This window comes from Mus pahari, chromosome 9 (genome assembly GCF_900095145.1).
Source record: "Mus pahari chromosome 9, PAHARI_EIJ_v1.1, whole genome shotgun sequence".
In the NCBI taxonomy this organism is placed as follows: domain Eukaryota; kingdom Metazoa; phylum Chordata; class Mammalia; order Rodentia; family Muridae; genus Mus; species Mus pahari.
In genome coordinates this window covers 34,991,202-35,011,303 of record NC_034598.1, presented here as the reverse complement: position 1 = coordinate 35,011,303, position 20,102 = coordinate 34,991,202, and the positions used below count along the sequence as shown (strand labels likewise).

The 20,102-nt window shown below is 45.9% G+C and overlaps 1 protein-coding gene across 24 annotated transcripts in view; it reads right to left on the bottom strand.

Moving 5' to 3' along the window:
• Ank3 (ankyrin 3) overlaps nt 1-20,102 on the bottom strand; it is a 484,298-nt gene that overhangs the window by 84,531 nt on the left and 379,665 nt on the right. For 16 of the 24 annotated variants that reach the window (XM_021205641.2, XM_021205642.2, XM_021205643.2 and 13 more), the window contains 2 exons: nt 13,343-13,466; nt 8,744-8,846 (listed from right to left, as the gene is read on the bottom strand). In XM_021205641.2, coding sequence (XP_021061300.1) covers nt 8,744-8,846; nt 13,343-13,466 — 227 coding nt within the window. Of the gene's footprint in view, nt 1-8,743; nt 8,847-11,739; nt 11,752-13,342; nt 13,467-14,980; nt 15,658-20,102 lie in introns of those variants that run through there. The other 8 variants (XM_021205649.2, XM_029542127.1, XM_021205650.2 and 5 more) reach the window with 4 other exon arrangements.

Below are 20,102 nucleotides of genomic sequence, written 5' to 3'. Positions count from 1 at the left end.
AAAGAAAGAAAGAAAGAAAAAGAAAAAAAGAAAGAAAGGAAGAAAGGAAGGAAGGAAGGAAGGAAACAACCCAGGTTTAATTCATAGGAACTAGAATTTCAAGTTGTGAGCTCCCTGAGAATGTGCCAGGTGGGAAGATGTCACCAATGCCTGTACACCTGTGACAGTCCCCCAACGGTGTTTGCAGAATTATCTCCACAGTCAGATGATGTGGCTGATTTTAAAGCACTTTAGTTAAACCTTGAAGACAGGTTACTGTTGGAAGGCCTGCCCTGCATTCCTAGGCAAAAGTCATGAGGGCAAACTGTGGACTGGTGCTGGTATAATGTTTTTGTACACTGTGTAAAGATTACCCTTGCATTATTCAAATGCTGGTCTCTATGCCCCTGTACCTGGCTTCAATCCTTATTCTGAGACTCTCCCATCTCAATTTATTCCCTGACTGGTCAATAAAGAAGCTGATCAGCCAGCGACTGATCAGGGGAGGGAATTGAGGCTAGCCTCCTCCAGCCCTGGGGAGGGGGAGGGGGAGAGAGAAAGTGGGGATCTAGCCAGAGGAGAGGATCTAGGAGACAGCAGAAGAAAACAGCTGGAGCGGAGAAAGCTAGTATCTTGGGGATTTTGTCTGGGAGATAGCCAGATTGTTTTAGAGGGTTAAAATAGATTAATACTGCTCAGTTGTTGTGCCTTAGAGCTGTTAAATAGTCCTGCATCACTCATTTGGGAGCTTGCTGGGTTAAGAGAAAACTGCAACGTTTATGAAATCAATACTAACAGACTTAAGAAGGAAGCTTGCAGTAGGAAGGCAATCCAAGCAGAGAAGGGAGCCTGGGCATCTGTAGGGGCGGGGCATCTGCGGGGGCGGGGCATCTGCAGGGGCGGGGCACCTGTCCCACTATTCTCTTCATGCTGTCCCTAAGTAAGCAGAAGTGCAAGGGATGCTCACCCCCTTTACAGCTATTCTCTTGAAGGATTGAAAGCTCAGCTCACTTTCCTTTTATTTTGCTAAAGTTTGATTAATCTCTTCCAAGACAGAAAGCCTGGTGAATAATAGAGTCTATCACTTTAAGATGCCTTCCAGGGTTGCTATGGACATGTGGGTGTTTACATCAGAGTCCATTGCCACCTGCAGCTGGGATATTAGTAAAGTCAGGGACCCAGAGTCCACCGGGAGGTGGGACGGGTGAATCACTGGTTTCAGTGAAAGTCTCAGCGGTTCTTGCTACAGGGAGGACTGCTTCTAGCCGCTCCAGTGTTCTACTCCCAGAAACGTTGGCCGTGGTCATCTTTATGGTTTAGTCTGTTTCTCTCAAGGCTAGAGGTGGCCTGCAAGATGGAGGTTCAGTGGGCAATAAGCCTTGCAACCATGCCTGGCAACCTGAGTTGTCCAGGACTCTACATGTATGCATGCACAACACACACACACACACACACACACACACACACACCTTTTTTGTTAGGCCTAGGCAAATTAGAGTCTTACTAGGTTGACTTCAATTACACTTTCTTGGGGAGGTGGTAGGCCTTTGCTGTTAAGGATCCTTGCAGGAGAATAATACCTATACTGGGTCTAATAGCCATATTTGGGTCTCATCCTATGAAGAGAGAAGGAGATTCTACCCTTTTTTAAAGTGATCTGACAGAGAAGTGGGTTGGATAAGCAGAGTCGGCCACCAGAGCCTGGCACTGCTGTTCATAGGCGTGTAAGCAGAAACCCAGCCAAAGGTCAAATATTTCCATTCCTCTCACGGTGGTAAACTTCCCTGCCATAAGCCTTGGCTCTTCATATCTCATACCTGTTGCCGGATGTTTAAAGCACATTGTTAATAATTGTTAGAAATGAGAATCGTGAAGATTCCTGTGCAAAACAGCAGGCTAGAGAGGCCCCTGACAATCATGGAAATTACCCCCAGGTTTAAGACCCTCGAGAACAGGTATCAGATCTCTGGGCTTCTTCCTGGCCTTTCCCCACATTGAGCAAGCGTGATGGAGACTGTAGTTGCTAAACAGAGGCAGTTGGGGTGGCTGGTGACTTTGCTACCTCAATGTGTGCCCGCAGGGGGTAAGTTAGTCCAGTCATGCGGACACTGCCTTTAATGGGGCTAAGGAATTATCTGCCATGACTGATATGAAATACGAGTAAATTAACGCCTCCAAGATGCGGAGGGGAACTGCAGGCACTGGGGGTACCACGTTTACACTGCCATGAACATCCTCAACACTTCAGGCACATGGTGAATTCCATTCTTTGCAGAAGTCCGGGGCTAGCTAATGTGGACCATGCACAGTCTTTTCATAAGCCGCTCTGGAGAGCTACTCTCAGCAACTAACAGAAGAAATGGTGACACCCACTGATGTCCTTTAGGACAGCCAGGCTTCCTTTGAGATGCCTTCTCCTCCCTCTTCTGCATTAACATCTATTTAGAAAGGTTTAGGAATGATTCTAAACACAGTTGATAGTCTTTCTTTCTTTCTTTCTTTTTTTTTTAAATTACAGTAGAAGAGCAGGAGAGCTAGGTCAGTGGTTAGGAGCACTAATTGCTCATCTGGGGAACCCTGGGGTTCCAAGCCCGGGCACCCAACATACTGGCTCACCACCATCTCTAACTCCTGTTCCCGAGGATCTCACACCCTTCTTCTGGCTTCAAGGGGCAAAATACCCATAGACATGAAATAAATTTTAAAATTTTTTAAAATTATACTTTAAACTTGTTTGGTGTAAGTTATACATGCATACATGTATACACACAGGTAGATACATGTATGGACATATATGGCATGTAGTATGTGTGGAGGTCAGAGGGCAGCTTGCAGGAGTCTGTTTTCTGCTTCCACCATGTGAGTTATGGGGGACTGAATGTAGGTCAGCAGGTCAGTAGGCCTGGTGGCAAGAGCCCCCTTTACCCACTGAACCATCTCCCCAACTCTTCCTGCTTGGCTGGTCTGATATAGGACGATTTCATGGACCTGGGCTGGCCTTGAACTCCCTATTGCAGTAAAGGTTGTCCTTGAATTCCTGCCTTCAGCTCTCAGGGGCTGTGCCACCATGCCTGGGTTTATGTAGTAGACACACACAGACGTTGGGGCTTAGAAACAAATACACTAAATGGTGATTGATCAATATATAGCTGTCCATAGGAAATCCAGGATTTCAATACAATCCAATACAGCCCCACCCAATACTCTCATCTTCAAGTGCCCAAGTTCATTTACAGAAGATTGCAGAATTATCATCATAAAATCTACACATACCCTCCCATACACTTTAACCATATCAAGATATGTATAATACCAACTGCAGTTGCTGTAGTCACATGGCCTTATACAGGGAGCAAGGACAGAGGTCAGTTCACGCTCAGTGCTGATGCAATCTGAGTCAGCGGGTGTGGTGTGGACGAGCTTGGCGGAAGAGACAACGGGCCAGTCAGAGATGCCATGACCAGGGTTTCCTAGCTGGATGGACATCTGAAAATCACCTTAGGAGCTTTAGAAACTGCTGTGCTTAGGATCCAGCCATGGGGGAGTCTCTCTGTGGACAGCTTTGGTTTTTGAAAAGAGCTATAAGGGATTCCTTTGTGTACCTGCAGTTAAGACTGCTGAGTCAGCAGCATCCCACACAATTTGTCTCGCAGGTACAAAGAAATCCCCATGCCCGGTCCTGCCCAGGCCGACTGAGTCAGGAACCGAGCGATCCCAGTGTTAAAAGTTCTCATGGGCACGGAAGTTGTCTAGAAGGTGCCAACAGATGAATTTACCATTCTACTCTTATGCCCAATGTGGGGCTCACGAATGGCCAAGGCGCATAACTGAAAGGAAATGTTCCTATAGGGAAAGGACAGGCGGTTCACAGACTGTGGGTGATGGGTAGGGAGAGATAATGGATGCTAACCTCTCTCATGCCCCCTCCAGCTCTGGCATTTACTCAGCACGGGAGCCTGGGATGGCACAGTGTGACTGTTAATGTTAAATGTCAACCTGACTGATCTAGGACTGATGGGAAGATGGGCCTCTAGTGATGACTGAGAGGCAGAAGGTATCTTGATTCAATTAGTTGATGTGGGAAGATGCATCTTAATTGCAGTTAATTGTGGGTAGGACCATTTCCTGGGGCAGGGATCCAGGACCTTGTCAGCGGAGAATGTGAACATAGCAGGAACAACCACACGTTGATCGCTCTAGGTTGCTGACCATGGAAGCCACGTGACCAGCTGCTTCAAAAGCCTTGACTTTCCTGTGAGGACAGACAGACTGGACAGACTTTGTCCTGAACTGTCAGCTAAAGTCAGTCCTTAAGTCATTATTGTCAGAGTATTTCACAAAAGCAGTAGGAAAAGGAACTAAGATCTTGGGGTCAGGGGGTGGTGACCCAGGCTGGTCACCTTGTATCTCAACTGTACTTTAATTACAGTTAATGTACAAACATATTAGTCAGCAGGATGATGAAGCAGAGGCGGTTCTCAGCCAGGGCAGGGCCTGTTCTGTAGAAGAAAGTTCACAGAGTTCATGTGTGCCTATTCCCTATCCTGATTTGTCAAGAGCAATTCTGGCTGGACAGTGATGTGTAGCTTTGAACCTGAGAGCAAGCCGGGGATCCGTGGTTTGGGGATGCTTAATGTTTAAAATGTACGCCATGCTTCCCAAATCAACAACACCCCAGAGAAGGGATCTTTTGAAATCTGTAAGTACAGGCATGAGGTGAAAAAGACAGACTACCCACCTATGTAGTCTATGTGTATGGGTGTTTACCCTGTGTGCACGCATGCACACCACTGGTGTGCCAAGCTCCTAGGGAGACCTGAAGGTGGCCCTGGATGCCCTGGAACTGAATTTACAGACAGTTGTGAGCTGTCACGTGGGTGCTAGGGACTGAGCCTGGGAACTCCGCAGAAGCATCCAGTGCTCTTAACAGCCGAACCTTCTATCCAGCCCCAGACCATTCATTTTTGATCCTTTGCTTTTTAATTCAAATGTACCCATGAGCTTCAGCAGACATTTCTTCTGAGGCTCTTCCAGGGCAACAGGAGGCACCTTCTTTTATGACAGCTGCTCTTCCCAGAACCACCTGCTTCTTGTCCTCCACAGTTAACACACCTTCTCAAAATTTTGTTCCCCTCTTTTAAAAGTTATTTTAAAGGTGTTCATACAAAGTGAAAGAAAAAAGAAAAAGCTACATGAAGATCCAGCTATCCTGGCACCCAAATTCAACAACCACCATTTGGAAAACGTACATAGAGGGGCAGTGGTTGGGTAGATATCTCCATGGATGATGACACCTGCTGTACCGGAGGTCTGAGCCCTGGCCAGCAAGGCATGGTGGCCACCCGCAATGCCAGTACTTGGAAGGCAGAGACCAGTGTCCCTAAAGCAAGTAGATGAACCAGACTGACTGATAGTAGTTAGTTCTGGTTCCAAGAGGGACTCTGTGTCAATGACTAAGGATGAGAGTAAGCAAGAAAGACAACAGACATTGTCACTTCAGGCCCAGGCCCATGCAAGTACATGCATGGACACACAAGACAGACAGACAGACAGACAGACCAAAAGACAGGCAGGCAGGCAGGCAGACAGACAAGCCCAAGAGCCCCCCCCCCACACACACACATACACACACATACACAAACACACACGTATGCACACATGCACACACACACACACACACACACACGCATGCACACACAGAGTGGAGATTTACATGAGAATGCTCTCAGCCATGATGGCCTAATGCCATGATAGTCATAGTGGACTAATCCTCTGAAACGCTGAACAAGTCCCCAACTAAATGCTGTCTTTTATAAGTTGCTTTGGCTGTGGTATATCTTCATAGCAATAGAGCAGTGATTTAGACACACCTCATGTCCACACCCACAAAACAAAAGACACCCCCCTACACATATACACACTGTCAAATTTGCTTTATCTGCTCTAGCGATGAACTGTTGGGAAGTAAGTAACTGCTTAATTCATTCATTCCTGAAAATTCGGTGATGTGTTTATTCCCCTGTAACACACAGACTCTCCTGCATAACCTTGATTAAAACTCTTTGTTTTTAAGAAAGGGTTTCTCTGTGTAGCCTTGGCTGTCCTGGGACTTGCTCTGTAGACCAGACTGGTCTTGAACTCAAAGAGATCCAACCCTGTCTCCAGAGTGTTAGGATTAAAGGCATATGCCATCTCTTCCCCTAAAACATGTTTTAAAAAGATTGATTGATTGAGTGAGTGAGTGATTGATTGATTGATTCATTCATTCTGTGTATTCGAGTACACTGTAGCTGTCTTCAGATGCACCAGAAGAGGGCATCAGATCTCATTACAGATGGTTGTGAGATACCATGTGGTTGCTGGGAATTGAACTCAGGACCTCTGGAAGAGCTGTCAGTGCTCTTAAGCACTGAGCCATCTCTCCAGTCCTCTACACCATTGTTTATGATTCACATCCCCCCCTACCCCCGTGTTGGTCAAGGACTTGACTGTAGTCTTCGCCAACAACCTAGTCTGACCTCTACCATCCTTGGGGTTTTGTTTGCTCTTTTTGTTTGCTCTTTTTCCCCTTAAAGGCTCCTGGTGTGCTGTGGTCTCTTTGACTGATTGTAGAAGGGTAGAGATGGCCACATAGGTCAGTAGTTCTCAACCTGTGGGTCGTGACCCCTTTAGGGGTTGGACGACCCTTTCATAGGGGTAACCCAAGATCATCAGAGAACAGATATTTACATGATGATTCCTAGCAGTAGCAAAATTACAGTTATGAAGTTGCAATGAAAACAATTTTAAGATAGGCGGTCACCACATCATGAGGTGTATTAAGGGGTCGCAGCGTTAGCAAGGCTGAGAACCACTGCCATGGGTGTTTCTAAGACCGAAGCTGCTACCTGACCCCAAGGGCGCCAGCTTCATCTTGAAGCTTTGGGCCTTCCTTTTCACAGATCATTAGTTCTGAGTTCATCCTTCTTGGTGAAAGCTACCAACCAACCCAGGGAAGCAAGGGGCATCGAGAACATTTATTTTTGAATCATACTTTGATTCTGATGTGGTCATTGGGGTTTCAAAAGCCCATGCCAGGCTGAGTCTCTCTCTTTCTGTCACCTGCTTGTGGATCAGATTTAAGCTCTTAGCTACTGCTCCAACGCCATGCCTGCCTGCCTGCCTGCTGCCATGCTCCCAGCCATGATGGTCATGGACTCACTCTCTGAAACTGTAAGCAAGTTCTCAATTAAATGCTTTCTTTTATAAGTTGCCTTGGTCGTGGTGTAACTCCACAGATATGGTGTGGTGCTGATGGTAGAAAACATCATAATTTCAGACCCTTGCTCTGAAATGAATAGCTAGTAAGAAGTGATGGCCACAGTTCTATTTAATGAGGAGCCCACAATGGATCTTATATGAGTATAAAGTTATGTGGGGTACCCTTGCTCTGAAATGAATAGCTAGTAAGAAGTGATGGCCACAGTTCTATTTAATGAGGAGCCCACAATGGGTCTTGTATGAGTATAAAGTTATGTGGGGTTCCCTTAAAGCACAGAGAATGACATCAGTACACTGTCTACTACCTCATGTAACTGGGAACGTACAAACACCAGGATGAGGATGCCAGGCTCTTTAAAAAGCCTCTACCAAGACCTGGTGACACCAGGTACCCAAGAGAGCATGGTCGACTACTAGTTTCTTACCACGGGCTGTCTTGGATTTAAGCCCACCTAAAACCCATGACATGCCATGCCTATAATCATAATACAAAGGTAATTTTTCTTTAAAGTCTGACACTGAAAAGCCTCTGTATTTCCCACTGGAAGGCCTACTTATTAAGAATGTTCTAGCCAGTGTAATGTAGCATTTACTACAGATCATTGTGAAGTACGACACACACCCGTGGGTGTGACATCAGCATGCCCAGACACGTGGGAGTTCCAAAGAGCTGACCACCTATTGCTGACCTCTAGCTTGGGTGTGGGTGACTGTCATCACCTTGTGCTGTCAGATACCACAAGCTGCCTTCAAGTTGCTTTATGGTCCGTGAAGATTCATCAACTACTGGGACCCTACCAGGATCATTCAAAACCAGGCACTGTGTGTGTCTCTACATTTTTCTAGAACCATTCTCAATCCGTGTGCGGCAGGACTGTGTGCCTGGGTCTTCTGACAGCATGAACTACCCAATCAACCATAAAACGGGAAAGGAGAAACTAAAGAAGCAATGGATGAACCCGCAGAGATGCTGTGACAGCAGAAAATGCTACCATGCCTCAGGAAACCCTCAAACTGAACAGACCCAAAGCAGGACTGATTTAATCTATGACAGCTCGTTGTACACTTCCAGTAGGCACGCACTCTTCACTTAGCGACCATTCACGCAAATAATGTCCACTAACTGAACAGCAAATGCATTTGACTTAAGAGACAAGAAAGGTAGCGGTGTCTTTTCTAAGATGCCGCAAGTTCCCCTCTGTGGGATACGCAAAAGAGAGAGCCTTCTGTGATTATGGTACAGCTATTAGTTTTCTTTAATTGGCTAGTATCTGCAAACTTACAAACACTAAATCAAAACTATCATAGATGATATAAACATAGACATACACTAGATATAGGTATAGACATGCAGATTAGATTTAGAGTAGATATATAGAGATACAGATATATAAATTAGATATAGATATGTAGATTAGATATAGCTATATAGTTATAGATGTAGATGATATACATATAGACATAGACATAGATATCTGCTCTTGTTATAGGACCGAGAGCTTACCTGCTCTTTGGATGGTACCAGAAGTTCCTCGATCATCATGCTGTCCCTTGCATAGGAGCTTCTGTTCAAGGTGTAGGACCTATCCGAACTGAAGGAGCGGAGGCTGTTGTATTTACAGTCACCCATTCAACAGTGGGAGGTGATGATGGGATGAAAGAAAATAAAGGCATGCAACTTTAAGAACAGGCAAGATGGCTAAAAATATTGACAAATGTGCTTTTTTGTTTTTTTTGTTTTTTTTTTTTAAAGGAAAGGTATCAAAATTAAATTCTTTAGATGGACTGAATTTCACAATTGAGATCTTAAAATCTGGCCAATTTGGGGTCAAATCTGAGATGAAACACATGGCGACTTTAGATACTCCACTATGGCACGGAGCCAGCACAGTGCTGCAAAGAACCGCTGTCTGATAACACTAGGGTTTTGGTTTTTTTAATCTTTTTTTAATGATTTATTATGTGCATTGGTGTTTTGCCTCCATATATGTCTGTGTGAGGTTGTAGGATTCCCTGGAACTGGAGGAACAGACAGCTATGGTCTGCCATGTGGGTGCTGCTGGGAATTGAACCCAGGTCCTATGGAAGAATAGGCTCTTAACTACTGAGCCATCTCTCTGGCCCCAACAAGAGTGTTTAAGAGGAAGGCTTTGTTAGAGGTGCCTCTTCCAGTCCAACTATAGTGCTTTGTACACTTAGCTAGGACTGTGTATGCTGAGGTGGGGTCTGTGAGCGAGTCATTGGAAATCAGCTCTGGCTTTGCATACTTAGAGTTCTGGTTTGGAGCTGTCTCTCAAGGACAGTTTCAAGAAAGGAAATGGAAACGTAGCCACATGCACTTGTTGGTTGTATCCCAGGAGATACCCTCATACCCTGTTATTCACATCCCGCTTTCCCTTGGCTCGACTCTTTCCTTCTTTCTTCTTGACACTCTTCTCCTTTCTAGCTTCTCCCATAGACTGTCCCTGGACTTTCCACACTCTGCCTGTGTGGACCCTTAAACTAAAAGCCAGAAGGTTATGAGGCCATGGGAAGATGATTCTAAAATATCATCTTGGTTAAGGCTCCACATATCCACCTAAGTCCCGTGAAGCACGGTTATTGTTAATTTGAGTCTTGGGTTTCTCATGATCCTCTGAGGAGGAGGAGGAGGAGGAGGATGGTGGCTTCGAGGAACAGCTCCAGTTTCCACTCACTCTACTCTACTTAACTGGCAGGTTTTCAGAAAAGGATATTCTGTCACCTCTTTGTGACGAGGTATCCCATCTAACCCTTCGTGAAGCAGAGCTTCCGGACAGGAAAGAGCTGAGGTGAAGCCTAGACTTGACTCCCCAGCCATGAAATATCTCCAACTAGTGTTATACACACTGACCCCTTTTATTTTGGGGTCCTCATTGGTATGGAGAATGAGGACCACGGGAAATTAGTAGTTTGCTTTGTAATATTGCTCACTTAACTGAAAAAGAGGGTCCAAGCTGGAGTCATGGCATCGCCAGCAGTTGACTCAGTCAGATTTTGGCATCATCTTTGCCTTGTGCGCATGTGCACTTGGGAAGCGAGCAAAGACTAGAACAAGGGGCGCATGCCCCCTTTGCACAGTGGGATCTCTCTCCCCAGTGCCTGCTGGCTGGAATATCACCGGCCATTACCCACATCACTCTTAAGTGCTGCGCAGAGGCTGGGTCGTTCCTTCAGGACCAGAGTCTCAGCTTTCACCGAATCTCATGTTCATGGCTCTGACTCACAACTAACATTCATTCCAAGGCCGTTACCAAACATGCTTAGCAAATATTTACTGACTGTGTCCAGCACCATCCAGGCATAAAGGCGCTTCCCCAGGAAGCCATGGGGCTGCATGGCCATGCTGGTCAAGTGACCAAGCTTCCGTTCTCATCTTTTTTCTTTGTATTACTATTCTTTCTAGACCCTTAGTGTCTCTTCAATACAGCAGGCGCTTCGCTCGAGTGCTTTCCTTCAACACTATTCTTTTACTTTCTAAACCACGCGTTTCTGCGATTCAGGACCGGCATTCCATGATACATCAGAGATGAGCCATAGTTGTATCGCATATACAGGCAAACATTTAAAAGCTTTAAGAGGGGTTACGTAATTGTGATCTTTTCGGCTTTTAAATGTAAGCTTTGTGGATCCTTTGCCCCCTTGTTTGTCCTTGAGTGGCAGCTGCAGGTTAGAGCTCAGACTTTGTCCTAGCCACAGCAAGGCTTCAAGTCGTGATTCCTAAGGAAACCTACCAAGCGTCACCCCAACGCCCTGATTCACCACAGTACGCTCAGGACCAGAAAAAAGTTGATTGCTTACATAAGGGCATCTAAAAAGCTTTAAATTGATTGGTTGTTACGTTTTGTTTTGCTTTTTCAAGACAAGATTCTTTGTGTAGCCTTCCCTGGCTGTCCTGGAACTTGCTCTGTAGACCGGGCTGGCCTCAAACTCAGAGATCCACCCGCCTCTGCCTCCAGAGTGCTGGGATTAAAGGCGTACGCCATCACTGCCCAGTCTTCGGTTGGTTTTTAACTATGGTCAGGAGATTATTTGTAGCCATCGTTGTAACCTAAGTGTTAGATGCAAGACCCATTAGAAAACCATGCTTCCTTGGGCTAAAACATTAGGATGTGTAGGACAGCTCAAACAAGCAGCCACCAGCAAACAGACTGGACTTTTTCTTTAGAACCAACAAACCCTTTTTACTTTGGTCATGCGTTCTACAAAACTTAAGGGAGGGGGAATTTCTTAACTGTTCATTCACTATTATATAGGTAAGATTCCCTTTTCACAGATTTATATTTTTTTCCCCTTTCCCAAGCATAACTGATTTCCTAAAACAAAAACAAAAAAAAAAAATTTTTTTTTTTTAAAAGCACATTGCAGACTAGCACAGCACAGCACAGCACAAATGCCAAAAAACAAAAACCAAACCAAAAAAACTGTGAATATGGGTTGGGGACAGGCAGAGGAACACTACAGAAGCGCTACATTTCTTACCTTATCTTGGGACTATTTTAAGGTATTTTTAGGAAAAAAAAAAAAAGTAAAACCAGGAGAAATGGAATGTAAAAAAATAAAAATCAAATCAGACAGGGGGAAAAAAAAAGAAAAAAACAAATGTTATAGTTGACTGAATCATACAGTGAATGTCCCTTTAAATATTACACTCAGAATAATTGACTTGATAATGCTCTAACAATATGCTTTAGAAACATTAAATTATTAATAATTTAAAGAGATAGCTATAAACACACGCTATGAGAAATATTTGCCTCTGAACATAACATGAGTCGCCATGGTGTACAGTAACAGCTATCGGGAATGGCTTGGTCAAACTCAGAGACAGGAAAGCCTTAACATTGTCTTAAGACAAAAAAAAAATAATCACAAGAGGCAACACTCAGGTTTCATAGCTCACTGGAAGCAAATGACTAGAATATTCTAGCAAGGAAGGAGAAAGCAGCTTGCTGTGGGAGTATAAATGGTACCCAATTCTCTATAATAGACAAAAAAAAATCAAGATCCTTAATGGGCCCAGCCGTTATAACTTCCTAGAATCTGTGATTGAAATATTGTACATTTTAAAAATTCCCCTTTCTCTTCTCGTTGGTGACATCTGCTCCAATCAGCTTCGCAAACCTTTGAGGAATGGATTTATAAAGAGAAACTTGTACTGGCTCATGTTGAGACTCCGAAGAAAAGGCCGAGCAGTATCTAAACTGGTTTCACTTACCACACTGGGAACAATCCCCAGGGTTTACTTTGTGGGAAGAGCCATTTACTATTGGACAATGAAACTTTTTTACAGCGGATTCCTGAGCCATAGGAAAATGTCCTCGGGGCTCTCGCTTAGAAGGTTTAATTATTAGCTTTAAAATAACTTGACAGTCAGCAAACACACGATGTTGAGCCACACCAGGGGAAAAGAATTCCCAGCCTTTTGGACAAGATCCGGTTCCTTCACACAGTGAGTGACTTGTAAGTCGAGGCTTCCTCCCTTCAGCTGTGGGGCTGTGACTAAAGTCACAGTCCCACTCCTAGCAGGCTTGTTGACCCACACACTGATGGCACAACCTAAATTTCCTATGCATGGCAGACAGTTTAAAGTTTGTTTTTATTATCAAGGGTACCGCCTAGGAACCACGAATTTAACTCTTCACTAACCAATCTAGCAAATGATCCCTATGTAAATTCCTCACATATCATAACTAGAAAGGTCCTCCAGTACGGAACAAGCTACTCTTGCAGCATGAGACTCAGGTTGGTTTTTGCCCATTTATCAGGGAGCTCGTGCGGTACTATGCTGGAAGCCGACTGCAAGGAGGGAGATGGGAAGAGCAAAGGTTGACCTGTTCTAGCACACGAGAGAGACTACACACTACAAAGGATGAGAAAAAAAAAATAACAGCGTGTGTGCTTGTGTGCACATGCACAAGTGTGTGTTCACATCAAGAACATTCCACAGGATTCACGTGGCATCCAAAGAGCGCATTCTGGAGCCGTGAGGGAGATGGGAATGATGCTGGCTCGTGACAGACCATGGTTGTTGAAAGCAAACTCCGAAAAAGAAAAAGAAAATCCCCCAGCAGTAATACGGTACCTGGCAGAACGGGCTCCGAGACTGAAGCCCACGTAACCCTCAGCAGGCAGGGAGTCATCACCTAGCTCCTTAAGGTCCTGTGGCCCGAGATACTTGTCAGTGTCCCCTGTGATGGCATCTTCACCTGCAGGTGGAGAACAAGCCAGTCAGAAGCCCCCCACTTCTTGACTATGTGGCCCTCAGGGAGAAAACAGACACTCATGGTGTAATCTCCTTCCCAGGTGCCCCTGTAGGGGTTTTTTGGTTGTTTTATTTATTTATTTTTTTAACTGCCATACAGAAAGAAACAGTGGAGGGAGAGGTTAGTTCCCCATTGCAGGGGCCGTCTGAAGAAGCAAGCCCAGTTAGTGTTAATGATCGATGTAAGCATGACCCCTGTCCCCTCCCTGCCTCCCATGTTCAGTGCATTAAGAGATGGAGCTTATCTATCAGGTGAGTTACCCCACCACCACCTTTACCACCCATGATGATGACGGCATCTTGTTTGAATGGACAGAGCCCTGCACAATGAGGCCTAATACGTCACTAATACTGTCCCTGAAGTGAGGGAAGGGAAAGGCTTTATTTAGCTATTGGCTTGTGTGCATTAGTGTGCACGTGCCGGAGGGCACCTGTGGAGGTCAGAGGACAACCGTGGGAGTCGGTTCTCGCCTTCCATTACGTGAGTTTCGGGATCAAACTGAGTGAGGCTTAGCAAGTGCTTTTACACCAACTGAGCTATCTCACCAGCCTGGGAAAGAGATTGGCGGGGGTTCTTTAAACCAGTTTCCTCTTAGGATTTCAGGCTGGGGCATATCGAGTCAATGGTGGGAGCAGGACCCACCTGCCTGGGAGATCTTGGAGCACATTAACTTTGAACCGTTTCTAAACCTCTCAGATTAACGAGTCAGCTCAGCTGTCCCCACCGCTTGAGGTCTACTTGCAAAGTAACTAACTCTGCCTTCTAAAAGACTAGCCTTGACCTAAGGGCTCCTGCAGCCAGAAGGGGGGGGAACCATAGGAACTGCGCTCCAACTATCCACACAAAGAGTTAATGCATGCAAAATGCTCTTCCGAGCTCTCTGTGTGCCTAGTGAGCTCACGCGGAAAACCACATTCCAAGAGCAACGGGGCAGGTTTTTCAATCGTCTTCTGCCCTCTGGGATAGTCCCCATCCTTCCCAAAGTCTAGCACAGGCGTCGCAAAACTCCATTCGAGTAAACCCGGTCTCTCTTTAAAATTCCTTTCCTTCCCTTTCTAGATACAAGCTGGCTGGCCCAAAGAGATTCCAAATGCGTATGTATATGCTAGGTTCTCTCAGAGGCAAAAGATTCACGGCTTGCTTCTCCATTCACTGCTGTTTACAATTCCCATTCATTTCAACTCTCTTGAAACCACAGGAGCTCAGCTTTTTAGCAACCAATCAAGTCTTGAAACAGGCTGGTAACTTCTTTCTTTCTTTCTTTCTTTCTTTCTTTCTTTCTTTCTTTCTTTCTTTCTTTCTTTCTTTCTTTCTTTCTTTCTCAAACGTAAAAAGCTAAACAGATCATCTTCCTGTATCACACTATGTTAAGTATTCGCAGGGGAGGGGTATTTGCATATTTCTCCATCAGAAACCAAAACAGAGCCCACCAAGCAGGAATTAAAGAAAGATCTTACTGTGTAGCAAAGCCATTTCCACCTCGCCGGGTTGGGGAGTACTCTCCTGAGGCTTCCAGGAATTCCTTGAGCAGAGGTTTAGAGTAAGCCGTCCACACCAGCCCCAATCCACACCAGCCTGGTATGGCTCCAAACCCGTCCCTAGTCAGATCTTCACCAGGGCTGTAGCTTTTCCCTCAGCATCTCCAAGTTGTCGAAGGCAACTGAGCAACCGTACATCATTCCTCACTTTTTTAACTCCGAAGATTAAAAAAAAAAAAATCTCAGACCGAAACATGCGAAAAATTTTGTGTGGCAACACTTAATAGCGAAGAACATCATTCTGACCGCTCAACAGACATCCTTTCAAAGTGCCTCCTGATTGGATTAAGGACGCTCTGGCAAGCCTCTTGCAGGACCCAATAGTGACATAAATGCAAACCCAGGAGTTATTTGTATGTAAATATGAGGACTGCCTGGGTGTAGACTTTCAGTAACTTGATACCAGGGCAGCCAGAGTAGCAGGGACCCTCAGGAGTCCAGAGAGCCCTGGGCACTTGTGTAACTGGGCGACTTGGAGACGGACTCTTCTCAAAAGTGAATGAAGAAACAGCCAAGCCAGGTAGAAGAAAAAGAAACCCAGGGAGAAAACAAAGAAGGGCCCGAGAGCAGGAGTGGCCGGGAGCTGCCGGCAAACTTTCAACTTTGTTCTCGGCTGGGAACACCACCGGGAGCCTCTGTTATTTATGGTCCCTGTCAGGTGGAAGGAGGGCAGGAAAGAGGGAGGGCCTGCCCTTGGGTGGAGGTTGGGAAACTGCCGGGCCGGGGAAGCAGCTGTGACACTAGAGTTCCCAGGGACACCTCAGATCACACACACAGATCAACAGGGCAGGAGAGAGAGAGAGAGAGAGAGAGAGAGAGAGAGAGAGAGAGAGAGAGAGAGAGAGAAGGCAAACTGGGGAAGTGTTTTGCTGGAGTTGGGGCAAAAGTTCTCTGCATTCTTGAACATGCTCAGGGAGTCTCTGCTTCCCATTTCTGAAAGGGTCTCCGAAGAGTGGGGTGACAGTGGCCAGGAGAGAAGACTGGGCCCAGGAGGTGACTCTTGCCACCTTCCTATTAAAACATCTCGACTCTGAAACGTGGGGCTTCTCTCCTATGGGGAAGCGTCCTGCTTCTGTGGGCAATGAGGAGAGAGCCAGCTCTCTGCAGGTTCCACCGGGGTACGCCTGAGGAGAGGCCATTTCAACCGCATGCTCAGATGTACACACCAGGGTGGTTAGTCTAGAATGTTAGCAAAGCGCTTTGAAACCTAAGCCATTGTGCCCAGCATATCTTTTTTTTTAAAAGTTCTTTAAATTTATTTTTCGAGAATGTTATGTGCACAACGCAATCCGATCATATCCGCCCCCCCCCCATGCCACTTCCCTATTCCCTCACCTCCTTGTCCCTCTCACAGCTTTGTTTTTTAAAACCCATCAGTGCATCCCCTAACTACAAGGGTGTGCAGCCATCCAATGGGGCAGAAGCAACCTACCTGTGGCCACACCCCTGGCCACACCCCCAGAGAAGAGTGACTCTTCCTGACCCCCTGCTATCTACAGCCAATAGTTCCCCAGCTAGAGGTGAGGCCTGATAAGCCCTCCCCCATCCCTCGGTCCACCCTCTTGGCCTGTTACCTAAACACAGAGAGATCAGAATCTGTAGGGGCAGGTGGGGGCCAGAGCTCTCTGGGATCATGAGTGAGCGAATGGCTATGACTCCTCGATGTTAAGACGATCAGTTTTAATCCGCTCAGTCCGGCTGCAAGCCACGAGGGCACTACATGCGTGGGAGGGAAGCCAGGCTTCGGGAAGAGAAAGGTCTGAATGCTAGGCTGTTTTTCTTTGTTTTTTTTTTTTGTTTTGTTTTGTTTTGCTTTTTGTTTTTTTCATATCTAAAAACCACAAGCCAAGGTGTTTTACACAAGGTTTGCTTCCCACGAGCCTGGGATGTGGAATGCTCCTCCCCTTTCTCCCTCCTCCCCCCCATTCCCCCCCTCCCCCGCAGTCAGCCATCCTTTCACCCCAGCCTGTCCATCAGTCAGAAAGTTAGTTCCTTCAGTCTCTGCAGATTCTTTAACTCTTAGACTTTGAGCATGGGCAGGGTGTATGCTCTTTCTCACGTGACTAATTTCTTCCTCTCTCACTTTCTGCTGACCATTTGAGAGGGGCGTTCCCGCCCGGGGTGTCCTGAGCCTTGGCCTAGCCTCTCACGTGGCCTGGTGAGAGCTCTCTGATGGATTGCATATTCGAAGTGCCCTATAGTTTTGGAACTGGTGATTAATAATGAAGGAGGTTGGTAGTGTTTTTATTTCCAAATCTGCATGCTACCGTGATTTAGAACTCTTCTGGGATTAAACTTGATGGAGGGTAAACATGCTTGTAGAACCACGTTTCTATTTCCCTGCTTTTAGATTTCAGAATGGACACCCTAAAACCATGAGAAGTCCTGGGTAGGGTTAGGGCGGGGGCCATGGATACTGCTCACAGATGAATCAAGATACGACGACCTGATCTTCACGCCAGGAAATATGTCCTCACAATTTAGCACAGTGTAAACATTTCCACTGAAATGTAGGTCTTATAAGTCAAAGTAGGTGGTAGGCGTTCTGGGTTCAGATTCAAGCTCTCGCAGTTATGAACAGAGACCCTTTAAGATGTCATTTAACATCTCTGAGTCACGATTTGGACCTTTATAAAAGGTGATTCTAACTAGGACTTCCCTACCACTTACTGGAAATTTAACTAAAACTTTGGGCAAAGTGACCACTTCACCTTGCTGGGACCTTTGGCCTGTGGCAGGTTCTGTGCCATGAAGGTATATAGTTACCATAAAATCAACAAAAATCAACAGACTTAGCATGGCTATCCTACAAATAAACGATTAAACAGTAACAACAAAACTAACTACCCATCTTTCCATGTGAGACATCCCATAATTATCACCTAGCACAACACCCTGTTATACTGAGGTCAGAATGAGACGGACTGTTAATTCAATTTCATGACTAACTCTAATCCTCTTTATAATTAAAGCAAAATTGGTCATCATCAGCCGCTTCCTGGGTTCAAATATTTACAAGCCAGCAAAGGTAGTGGTTTAATATTAAACTGTGTGGTTTAATATTTATATACTATTATTAATATTTGTATATTATAAAATCATTAAGTGTTTCCGATACTGAGGCTGTAAATATGTATAAAGCACCAAGGGCCCTAAATTTTCACTTCCCAAGAAGTGCCTGGATCCACACTTGCCTGACAGCCTGAGAGATTCAGAGGCAGCTAGGATTAATGGATAGTCGTGTTATAAATAGGTTCGGCTGGGTTCTGGCAGGGAAGCTGTTTGTCTCTTCAGTTACCCTCCCTACCCAGTCTTTGCTAAACTCTCTTGTCCTCTGCCTGTCTAGGGCCCTTACTTGAATCTGCTTGCCTAGAGTTTTGAACAGTATAATCCTGGGAAAGTGGCTTTCCAAGGTCTCTAGGTTTGAGAGCAAGAAACACTGCAGGGTCTCAGCGAGCCTCTTGGAAATGCTTGTTCATCCCTGGTCAGTCTGGTGTAAGAAATGTGATTAACCTTAAACCATCACAGCCGTAACAATAACAACGAAGCTTGAGGCTTACGTATGGCAAGGCAGAGGTTGGTAGCAGGGGGAGAGAGAGGGGTCAGAGAAAGGAAGAGAGAAAAAGAGAGAGGGGAGAGACGCACAGAAGGAGGAAAGAAAGGAGAGGAAAGAAACAAAGGCAAGGAAGGGGAGAGAGAGGAGGAGAGAGGGAGGGAAGGAGGCAGTGCTTGTTGGTTCTCTGCTGTTCTAGACATCCTAGCTAAAGGACCCAACTTTGAATGACACCACCTTGCACACCTGCTGATGTGACTCTCCTGCCTCAGCGGCTTTCTGATGCTGCTTCATGAGCTCATGAACAGCGAGGGCAATCCCTGAGCTCAGCTGGCCCGCAGAAGGATGGAAAGCACCCCTTAAGAAGCCAGGGGTAGGCATAGGCTGTTATTTTGTAACAGGCGACTAAGGTGGAAATGAGGAATGCGGCCCAGAGGTCACACGGTGCTTGCCCAGCCTGTCACTGGCGCTCTCCTCAGCTCTGTACCTCAGCAGTGATCACAGGATGAGTACACACAGACAAGGACCTCAAGCAAGTGGGGTGGCACATTTTACCGGGTGAGCTCCCATCATACACTGCTGCCTTTCTAAGCTTTGATATCTGGGCACCACTGATCTTGCTACTAATCCACCTATGTCAGTATTCCACCACGCAGGGAATGTTTTTCAATACAACAGGAACTGAATTCAACGGGGACCTCAGAAGAACCACCATTCCGCAAATGACCGTATCACTGGCTGCATTCACTACCATGCCTGGCCATCCCACCTTTCCCCCTGTCTGAACGGAGAGAAGATCCCTGTTCTAGAAAGGGCTGCACTTAGAGTTGTGAACTCTGTCTACCTGGAAAACAAAATAGAACAACCTCAGGTACAAGGACAGAAAGAAAAAGACACTGTGCTAAATGATATGCAGGGCTGTGGAGGAGCGAACGGGTGCGCTCTTATCTCCTTGGATCATGTTAACCCATCCTGCATCCTACCTTTACCATGCTCTCAGCAACCCTTCCTGTGTTGGCATTAAAAAACAGCTCTTGACCTAGTGTGGGAACAAATTTTCTCGCCCTAGGCTTGGATCCTCAGCTCCTTCCTCTCTGACTTCCCCACCCCCCTTCCCTCCATGTGTAACTTTCTTGTAACTTTTTCCACCTTGAGCTCACCACCACAAAAACCATTTGTTGCTTTTCTGGGGACTTGAAGTCCTTTCTCTATCTGCTCCAAGACCTAAGTCTGGGAGGAACTTGCTCAAAATTGCTAAACCAAACTATAGTTAGATATTTTACTCAGAAAGGCTTAATTCTGGTCTTGCGAAATGCAGAATCCACTCTGCCCGCAACCACCACCGCCCGCCACCACCAAGAGATTGCTTTCTGTAACATTAAAAGGTGAAATAGCACACACAAAGCCCCTCCAAGTAAACAATAGCCCCAAAGCCTCCAGATGACGTGCTCGAGAGCAGACAGATGAGAAATCAAGAAAGGTGTAATT